The 10,189-nt window shown below is 44.8% G+C and overlaps 1 protein-coding gene across 4 annotated transcripts; it reads right to left on the bottom strand.

The window, feature by feature from the left end:
* Positions 1-1,943: 1,943 nt before the first annotated feature.
* On the bottom strand, positions 1,944-9,882 carry TWNK (twinkle mtDNA helicase). Of its 4 annotated transcripts, none has more exons than XM_053310702.1 (5): positions 9,780-9,882; positions 7,061-7,301; positions 5,344-5,451; positions 4,163-4,304; positions 1,944-3,684 (listed from the first exon to the last, which is right to left on the bottom strand). In XM_053310702.1, the coding sequence occupies exons 2-5, from the start codon at positions 7,243-7,245 to the stop codon at positions 3,364-3,366; spliced, it is 756 nt and encodes a 251-aa protein (XP_053166677.1). In that variant the 5' UTR covers positions 7,246-7,301; positions 9,780-9,882; the 3' UTR covers positions 1,944-3,363. The 4 variants fall into 4 exon arrangements, with proteins under 4 accessions (XP_053166677.1, XP_053166673.1, XP_053166674.1 ...); XM_053310698.1 differs by having other exon boundaries at positions 8,148-9,864; XM_053310699.1 differs by having other exon boundaries at positions 9,450-9,863.
* Between the last annotated feature and the right edge of the window lie 307 nt (positions 9,883-10,189).

Genomic DNA, 10,189 nt, shown 5'->3' with positions numbered 1-10,189 from the left:
CTCCCTTTCCGTTCCTGTGACAGAATGGAGGGGGACGTTCTTTCCAGGCCAGGCTGTGGTGTTTATGGATAGTCCTTATTGGGTCAACCATTCCATGCTGCTGGGTGACTATTGGGCCCTGCAGCTGCTTGGTATGGTGAGGGATACAAAGATGGATGAATTCGTGCTGGGGGTGGAAGAAAAACAGTATCAAATTATGTCACAATAAGGGGCAGGGAACTCACAAGAAAAGTAGTGAGGAGGAGGAGCTGTCTTCATTCTCATTTCATTATGGCCTGGTCCCATCATGAGGCTTTTTAGTACAGATGAAGAAGTGAGACAACTCAGCCAGCATCAGACCATGCCATAGGTATGGCACAGCTGTTCAGCAGTGCCTTTGTGCCACTTCCAATACTACCAGAGAGCCCTCCAGGGAGTTAGCAGTTCATTTCCCCCTCACAACAGTTAGGCCTGTTGTCAAAGACTTGATGGTGCTTGCTGGGAGATGATCAGGACCATCTTGCTCCAGCCAAGACTTCCAGGGTTGGTAACGCAGAACAGCCTTCAGGCACCCGATGTGTTTGATACTACATCCAGAGTTAGCCTCTCCAGAGCTCAGGCAGGGCTAAGAAGAGCAACTCCTTTTATACTGAAGCCACCCCATCAACAGAGAGAACCTTCAGAAGAATTCAGAAACTGTTAAGCTCACTAGGTTTATAAATAATGGCCAACCTCCAGCACAGTTTTATGTGGGTGGTGCAGATTCCCCCACACTGCTGTGGGCAAAAACACAAGGCTGCCTGCACGTCACTGCAAGCCTGAAGCAGCACAAGTGGATCAGCACCACTTAGGTTAAGCTCTGAGATAGACTCAGAGGAATTAAACGATGGTACTCAACTTTAATGTCCCCATGTATTTTGCCAAAATGATTTCCAACTCACAGTAGGTCAAAGATATTCAAGACATGACAGAATCAAATGTATAAAAATAAAATGCATCTTTTAAAGCTGATCTCAGCCACCAGGGCTATACTTGTCTGCTGTCCCATTACTGGAGTTTTGCACACTTAGGATTTAATTCCATCTCTTGCAAATCGTGCTTGAGAACATTGCTCTTTTGTCTTACACTGGTAATGAAATAACTGATCCCTCTCAATTCACCCATAAATCCAGATGCAGAAGTCTTTCCCCATCTCTCTAAAGCTGTTGCTCTCCAATGCCTTCCATATCCGTTTCATGTGTCCTTTAATGCTTCTGAAGTTTGTCCAGTTTTTGTGACAAAAATGGTTTAAAGCATGGGTACTCATACTTGACTCCCCAGATGTTGGACTATAATTCCTATGGTCCTTTGACCAATATGGCTGGGGATGATGGGAGCTGCAGTCCTGCAACATCTGAAGAACAAGGCTGAGAACCCCTGTCTTAAAGGGAGATTTACCCATGGCCAGTAAAGGCAGGAGAAACAGCACATGAGCTCAAGCGGCATTCATGTGTACCTTGGGGGTGGAGAACTAACCTATGTTAGTTCTCAATCTGTTTCTGAACACTGTTCAGAGTGCTGGTCTAACCCTAAATGGTCTGGGACCAAGATAACCAAAGACTGCCTCCTCTTGTATGAGCCTGAGGCTCAGCCAAGGTCATCTTTAGCAGCCAGTTGCTGTTGGGTTTAATTATGTTATTTTCAGGGTTTTTATCCTTACAAGCAACCTTGATCATTGCCCTGTGATAGGGAAAAAAAAAACATACATACATAAAGAGATTTGAATGAACTGCTGCTATAGTTGCCTGCTTCTGAGATTTTGGAGCTCAAAGCAGAATTTAAGTGCTTGGTATGCAATGGAGGAACTGTGGGTTAGCATGGGAAAACAGGAGAAAACAACTATCATGTGAACCTTCTGTCTGAAAAGGCAGGTGAAGGCCTAATGCAGGCTGACCTCTTGTGGACAAAATGAGAAACATCACACATAAAATAGAAACAGATTTTTAAAATTTAAATAAATGACATAATATCCAACACAATGTCAAGTAAACATAATTCCTGCATTCCAGAATGCACAGACTATTCCAAATACAGTTAATGATGGAGGTTCCTCCTTCCAGTGTCAGGTTACACCAAATCAGTCAAAATTATCAATCTGATAATGTTTTATCAACCTTAAGAAAAAGTTCCAGATATTATTCAAACTGAAAAGGCTGAAATAATGTACATTACTTCCATGTCAAAGTGTTATAGCCTGTACATTTTTCAAGAAGCAGCATTTTCTAAATTGGTTTGTAAGAATTACATATTTGATTTTTCAATTCCACTCTTCCTGAACAGCGATACGTTAGATGTGGCATCTCCTAAAATTGCACTGCTTAAACTGAAAAGGGAAACGCCAAGGAAATAAATCCAAACTTTTACCGGAAATGTTTGAGGAAACCATTAATGGCATGGAAAGCTTTTTCAATAAAGCTGCATTACTTTTCTTAATGGCAGCTTTTCAATAACCGCTCTGGAATACTAGAGTAGTGTGGTTTTTCCTTCAGACAGACTCCTCACCAGAATCCACGTTAGGCTAGAACAGTAAAGCTCAGAGCCAGTAAGACCAGGCACATAAGGAATAATTTTTATGCCAATGATTTAACTCCACCCCACAGCCAAGAATCTCAGGTAGCTCTTTCAATACCCCTGTCAAACCCATGATGTAGTTAATCTTAAGCCTTATTGATTCCTCATTGGCCCAACCTTCAACTCGCTCTGTCGTTCCAAGTCCTTAGCCTGAGAACGAAAGCAGAGTTGCCACAACATTACAATACAAACCAGTTGTTTTGTAATCCAGACGCACACTACATCTAGCATTTGTGATCCCATGACAGAGATCTGTAACCATAATAGCTTACAAACCTTCATTTTTTTCCACATATTAGTGCAAGAATCACAGGCAACAACTTGCACACACCAGGGTTCCTTTTTGACATTTTCTGTCGTCTGCAACAACTGAGAACAGAGAGAAAGCCAGGCGTGGCGAAAGCCTGAACTGAAGACCACAAAACACAGATACTTCCTTGCACTTACTCCAGTAAACTGCAAGCTCATTTCAGTGATGTGTGTGCATGTGTTATGTGTCTCCCTGCTCCCGATATGTCTTCAGTAGAATGCAGAAGAAATCCAAGTCTTGTCTCCCGATTATTGCTTGATAGTAAAGAATATTGCGATTCCTGCTTCTGACCACAGATCTCGTTACAAGAGATCTGGAACACTTGATTCCAAAGGGAAAACAACTGGCAACAGAACCAGGTAGATCTGGTCAATGCCTTTGTTCAGAGTCAGGTTGTTGATGCTGCACTCAAACAAGAGGCAGTGACTTTGCTGGCTTTCTGAATAATATCCCAGTTCTCCTCCTCATGGAGAGGAAAATCCATCAGGGGAGGTCCCAGGGGCAGGGGCTGTGCTGGGTGCCTGGGATCGCTGCTTCTTCGACGCCCCACCAGCACCTGCTGAAGCTTTCTTGGGGGGCACCCCACTGTCATCCTTTACCTTTTTCAATTTGGTTTTGCTTTTGATGGGGGTAGAGAAAGTGAGGGATGCTTTGCTGAATTCCAGAGGAAAGACGCCGACATCCCCATCAAAGCGATTCTTGGAGACCTGCAGGTAGCGCTTGCCGGGGCCTGTCACCAGCTTCCTGTCTTGCAGGATCAGCACACTGTCAGCTTCCTGGCTGGCCTGAGCAGGAGACATGGAAGGAAGATCACCTTTTGCTCTAGGCAAAAGGTAATCTTTTTGGTATGGTCATCTAGTACAGGTTGTCAGGAACATGATGATGGCTAACACATGATGGCTAACTCCCCAGAGACAAAGGTTTGGGGTGGTGTACAGATTTGACAAATAAATAAATAAGTAAAATAAATGTGACAGGTGTTAGTTTTATAGTCTAGTTATGCGAACTTTTAGTTCACTTCACATTTATGAATCAAATAGCTGGAAGGAATCAGAATGATGGAGCATTCTGAAGACCACTGGAGTCCATTGAAGTGAAGAGGCAACTTCAATGGCCCAAGAGTCAGGCACACAAGGTGATGTGATGAACTCTTCTTCTTATGAATAAAAGACAAATCCTTGAGCTCTAGGAGCCGCCAATACAGTTCTCCACAGCCCAAAGCCTGACCATTTCCCCACCAAACCCCTCCCAATAAGTACTCACTTTTGCAGACCCAAAAATCGAAGCCGTCTGCAACTCTCTCTCTTCATCTTCCTTCCGGGGGTGAATGACCAGTGTCACATGGCAACTGTTCTCAGTGGCAAACTTCCGGAAAGCACCCACGATGTAGTCCTGGACAGCGAGCCTGAAACAGCAATATGGTGGAATAAATATACCCTGGTGCAAAGCTCATGACACAGTTGTGCTAAATATATCAGCCAGAAAGTAGAAAGAAGGGGCAGAATTTGACATACACATTTTAAAGAAAAAGAATTTCTTGGATTGGATAGTTTCAGGGGCCTAACTATAATAGGGCAAGGGGAGACCGTTGCCGGGGGGGGGGCGGCAGAGACATGTCTCCCCCAGCCAACGCCTGCCCGAACTTCCTTGAATATTTTTTTAAATTTTTAGAGGAAGGCAGTGATGGGAAGCATTTTAAAATTTTGTCTCTGGGCCCACTCCAACCTTGTTACACCCCTGGATAGTTTATCCACTGGTGGGCAGGAGGAGGAAAGAATACTGGTGAACCGGCAGAGGCTGCAAAGCATATTAAGACAACCTACTTGGCTTTCTCTTTGAACATGTTCGTATTTAATTACTGAAGGCTGGTTTGTTTAAAGCTGGTATGGACATAAAGATCCCAATTAATTGCTTAGCCATGGCTGAGAGAGTGGGAACGGGCTGTGGGGTTACACACTCCTTTTCTCTCTCTCCACTTCGTATTGGAAAATGAATTTTCCCCATGCACCTTAACCACAGTTATGGTGGGTAAGTCAGCAGCCAAGTTAATTGTAGTTAATGCTAAGTAGGGTTCTGTTCCCACTTAAGCAGCATTTGAAACAGCTTGGAACCTGGTTAGCCTTAATCATGGTTAATATCGCTGCCAATGGTACATTTTGATTAAAGCAGGAATTCATACTCCTTGAGAGGGAGGGTAGGGAAAGGAAGCATGCAGTCTTGTGGCCCACTCCAAATTGCTTAATTGTGGTTAAGCATTAAATCTGCACCAGCCCTGAGTAAACATTATTATGATAGGGCTGTTAAGTCTGACGGATGCACAATAGCAGTTTTTATTGGACACAATAATACGGAAACTGATGCAGAGTAAGGAAAGCAGAGGAGGAACGCAACATAGTAACAAGAGTGATTCAAGGCAAAAGGAAGCATGACGAGGGAGAGTTTACCTGTCCACACTGAGCTGCTCCAGGCCCATCATGAACTGGAGATTATCAATGACAACATGGCTGATGTCATACATGTACACAGCATGCAGCATGGTATCTATCACCGTCCTGCACAGGAAAAGAGGCTACCAGTTACACTTACATAGAGGCCAGCTTTCATAATCAATCTCAGCTAAGAACCAAGGTTCGGGTACGAAATCTTAGGTTCTGCATAAAATCCCACCCACTACCAGTAAAAGGTATATGTAACTTGAATGTCATCAAAAAAATTCAGCGCTGGAGGAACAGCATGCAGGGACTGGGGATCAGAACAAAGGATAAGGTGCTGCACGAGAACTTAGTCTGAACCCTCATTCACATATACATAATCCACATATACATAATACATTATCCTGAATCCCATGGCAAGGAATCTTAAAACCTAAATTCATTAGAAAATGAATTTTGCGTTTTAAAAAAACTGTTTTAAATGTTTTAATTGTTGATGGTTTTATGTTTTTATAGTTTGATTGATTTTAACTGTGAATTGATTTTAGTTTTTATTTTAATGTAAACTGCCCTGAGCTACTTTTGGAAGGGCGGTATAGAAATGAAATGAAATGAAAGAGAACATTTCATTAACTTAACATGAAGTGTGGAATAAGGTATTTGACAAACCAGTTGTGCTACCCTACAACATTCTATATATAATCTGTTTATCTACTGCATTTATTCACTGCCTTTTTGCAAAGGCACTCAAAGTCCTTTGCAATCCAAAACAATGGCTTATAATCTAGTAGACATAATGCAAATGGGAAAAGGGATGGAGGAAGAAAGGGAAAATGAACAAATGCAGGGAACACCTGCTAACTTGGCAAAGAGGCACCTTTTAATGTGGTGATTCTCTTTATTTAGCAGGGGGAGAGTAACTGGCCCAATTCACCCCCAGCACAGTACATCCAGTGACTGTTGCTGGTGTTTATCTTATGTTTCTTTTTAGATTGTGAGCCCTTTTGGGACAGGAATCCATTTTGAGGTTTTTTGTTTTGTTTTGTTTTGGTTATTTCTCTGTATGAACCGCCCTGAGCCATTTTTGGAAGGGCGGTATAGAAACTGAATGAATGAATGAATGAATGAATGAATAGAAACAAAACACCTCTGACACAATGTTCTAGAATGATCCAGTGGAATTGTCAGTGCAGGAGACAGTGCTGAGAGAGGAACTAAATGGCCCCCGGTTCTAACCGGGCTGATGGAGGCAGGGCAGGGCTCACTTTCTTACCTCTAAATTAGTCATTTTTGAACAAACCTTTTAAAATCTTAATGGAGAACTGTGCCAACATTAGCTACTAGTTCAAGGTAAGGATTTTTTAAGCAATCAGAGACTGGAAAGGAGAACCAACATCACCCTCGAACTGTCCTGTGGCTTTTCAAAATGCAGGCAGATAAAGCCTAGTCTAATCATCTGGGAGAAATAATGTACAGACCAAGTTAGAAAAAGGGCTCCACAATTCCTATTTTAGTATTAGTGCTGTCTCTAAGGGTAGCATATCCTTCTCAGAACATTTACACCTAGGTCTTGTTTACTTGAAAGCAAGTCCCATAGATTCCAGAAGCTTCCTTCCAAGTAAATAGGGCTAGGATTGCAAATGACATCACAGTCAATTAAGACACAACCTTAGCATCAGAGACATTAACCTAAAACAGGCAGGAAGGGAACTGCTTCTCCAAACATTACTTGATATTCTGATGCCCATGAAAAGTCATGAAGTAGAGAGGAAGATCTTCAAATTTGTCTGCCCATTCATCATATTTTTCCAGCTGCTCTTCCAGTCTCCCCATGGCAAACTGGGTAAGCATGATCTTGGCCAAACGCACATTGTTGATCTCAAAGCTACCCCACAAGGTGTTCACCCCCTGCATGCAGAGATCCAGGGCATATTCACTGATGAAAGTTGTCTTCCCACTGCCTGTTGGACCTGTTCCAAAGAGACAATGGTAACATTAGTAGGAGGGGAGGGGACAGGCTATTCCAGTTTATATTAAAGGAGGTTTAACCTCGAGTTTCCAAGCAGACTGACAAGACTTTTCTTCTCTGGGGTTGGGTAGAGTGGATGGGTACAAAGTAGCAGCTGCAATCAATCCCATCAAATAACCTGCAGCTTTTTTGTGGCTAAGTAACCACAACACATCTTTCCCAGCCACATCATGCCTCTTATCCTTTGCAAGTGCACCTATTTGTACTTCGATCACCAACTTCAGCGATGTGTATGAAACCAGGTTTAGAGATACCGAAGATGGAAGCAGAAACTGACCATATGCAGATGTTTGGGGGTTTGTGCATATGATCAGAACACTGGCCATGAGATAATAATCCTAATGCAGGGGCAGGCAACCTTGGCTTCCCAGCTGTTGTTCAACTACAACTCCCATCATCCCCAGCTACAATCAACTATGGCCGAGGTTGATGGGGAGGCAACAGCTGGAGAGCCAAGGTTACCTGCCCCTGCCCTAATGCCTTTCACACTTAATGAATTTCATTGAGGATTAAATCCAGTTCAAACCTATGGAAGAAGACTATGGCTACAGTAATCAGGAGCTTTTGCTGGGGCTTCATGCAAGAGGTCAGATAAATCAAGGTTGAAATCTCAGAACCACAAAGCCAAATCGACCTCCAACTTGCTGGAAGAAGCAATATAGAAGAATGCCTTCTAGAAAACAGATTGGGATTGACAAGTGAACCAACAAATCTATCTAGGAGGAGAAGCTGAACACAAACACACATACACAGAGTGGAGGGGGAAAAGTACCCCAAAACATGTCACCTGTGAAGACAGTGAGCTCCCCTTTGCGATGGCCCTTGAGGAGTTTGTTCAGTTCCGGGAAACGAGCCCATTTGATACCAGCCACTTGCTCCACATTGGTCAGCTCCCCTAACACTTCTTCCCGCAGCTGGCGAAATGAAATGATGGACTTGTGGCCAGCAGGAAGGGCAGTGCGCAGAATCTTGGTGAGGTTCATGCCCCGGGCGAAAGCTTCCAGTGGCTGGAGTTGCTGGTCACTAGGTCGCACCAAAGAACAACGCTTAGGGTTCAGCTTGCGGGCAAAGAGTTTGGCAGCCTCCCAGGCGCGGAGATCCTCCCCTAACCATAGGGTGATCCGCTTGAACTGTTCTAAGTAGGGGAGAAGAGCAGGGGGAAGGCAGGAAATTCCACGGGGCAAGGCCAGAGTGGGTAGCCCAGTCACCTGCTGCAGCACCAAAGTATCCAATTCCCGGCCCGTCAGTATCACTTCTGTATCTCGTCGGCTGATCAGTGGCAGCCCAAAGAGATTGTGGTAAGCACTTGGGCGAGGTAGGGTGTTCTCCACATAACGTACTGTTTCTCCTTGAAGCTCAACACCCAAAAGCTTTAACCCTTTCAGGTGGGTGCCACAAGGGCTGAACCATGGGAAGACTAAGGCTTGAGCAGTTCGCAGATAACGCACACCAAAACGTTTGAGCGTGGCATTTGACACATTGGAAATGCCAAATCTAGCCTTGGCTTCTTGCGTCTCCTGTTCATCCAGAAGTTGCCATAGAGGCAATGCTCGCTCCCAGATGTGCATGGCATCCTTCCCAGCTTGGTCCCTTTGAGCATCGGTCTCGTTACCAACAACCACCCCTTTATGTCGCAGCTCCACATGGGCTTGGAAGTCTTGCCAGTTACCCTCAACCAATGCACTTGTACAGACAAAGCGGCCTGTGGTTTTGTCAATAAAGAGGCTGTAACTATGGCGGACTTCCTGCGGCTCCTCCACAAAAATGCTGGGTGCGTGAAGGCAACTATAGCCATCATGAAAGGGCATACCCTGTGCCCTCAAGTATTGGCGGATCTCTGTCACTGAGACAGGTGGAACTGGTTCCTCTGGGGATGCAAGTGTCTCTTTCTTATACTGCCTGCAAGAATGACTGCCTGCAAGGATCCACCTGCCACCAAAGGCCCCGCGACTTGAAAGGACACATAAGGATCGGATGGGGAACCACATTTCTTCTCTACAAGTGGCTGCTGAGGGCCTGCTTAGAGCACCCTCTCAATCTACTAGGCTACCCTTGGCATACTAGAAATCTCAGTTGGGGAATTTTATACCTTCTACAAAGTTCTCCAAACTCCCCGCGTGCTACCACTTCTTCGTTCCATCTTGCCAGGCATCTCTGCTTCCCTAGACAAGCCTCACTCGAGGATTCTCGACCACACCGCAGCTCCTCGACCACAAGCACCCCCCTCAGTTCTCATCTTGGGCACTCCAACCACCTCTTTCTTGCGATACAGTTTCTCCCGCAAGCACGCTCACCCTAGGAACTACCCCCGTCCCAAGACCATCCTCCTTGGAAGAAGCGCCAGTTCCCTCCAGTAAGCAACTCTTGCCGCAGAATTTAACCCGCACGCCCCCGGAATCTGATAGTTCTGCTCACGCGCCTCTCTGGGGACCAGCGCTCTCCCCACACGTGCAGTCGCAGGGAGCGCGCCATTGTCTTGGCCCCGGAACCACAACAAAGTAGTGTCACTTCCGGAAGTGGGGGTTACCCACAAAGCCCGCCAGGAAATGCATTATAGATAACTAGAGTTAAAACAAAGTGTAGCGTTGGGGGGTGAAAGGAGGAATCAACCACAGAGCTAGAAAGACTAGAGTAACAGTCTTTCCCTCCCGCTTCCTATTTGATAGGGGACCTTCATTTGTTTATTCATTAGAGGGGCAAAAGCACAACGTGTCTGTATGCAAGTCAACAGAGCACCAAATGCGTCTGCGTTTAATTCAGCGCTGACTTGGGGATAGAGCTCAGAGGTTTATTGACTCCCCCATTGTTTTATACTGTTTTAATGTGTGT

The sequence above is a fragment of the Hemicordylus capensis genome, chromosome 3 (assembly GCF_027244095.1).
Source record: "Hemicordylus capensis ecotype Gifberg chromosome 3, rHemCap1.1.pri, whole genome shotgun sequence".
Classification (NCBI taxonomy): Eukaryota; Metazoa; Chordata; class Lepidosauria; order Squamata; family Cordylidae; genus Hemicordylus; species Hemicordylus capensis.
The sequence above is the reverse complement of the archived record's forward strand: the minus strand, read 5'-3'. Positions and strand labels throughout refer to the sequence as shown.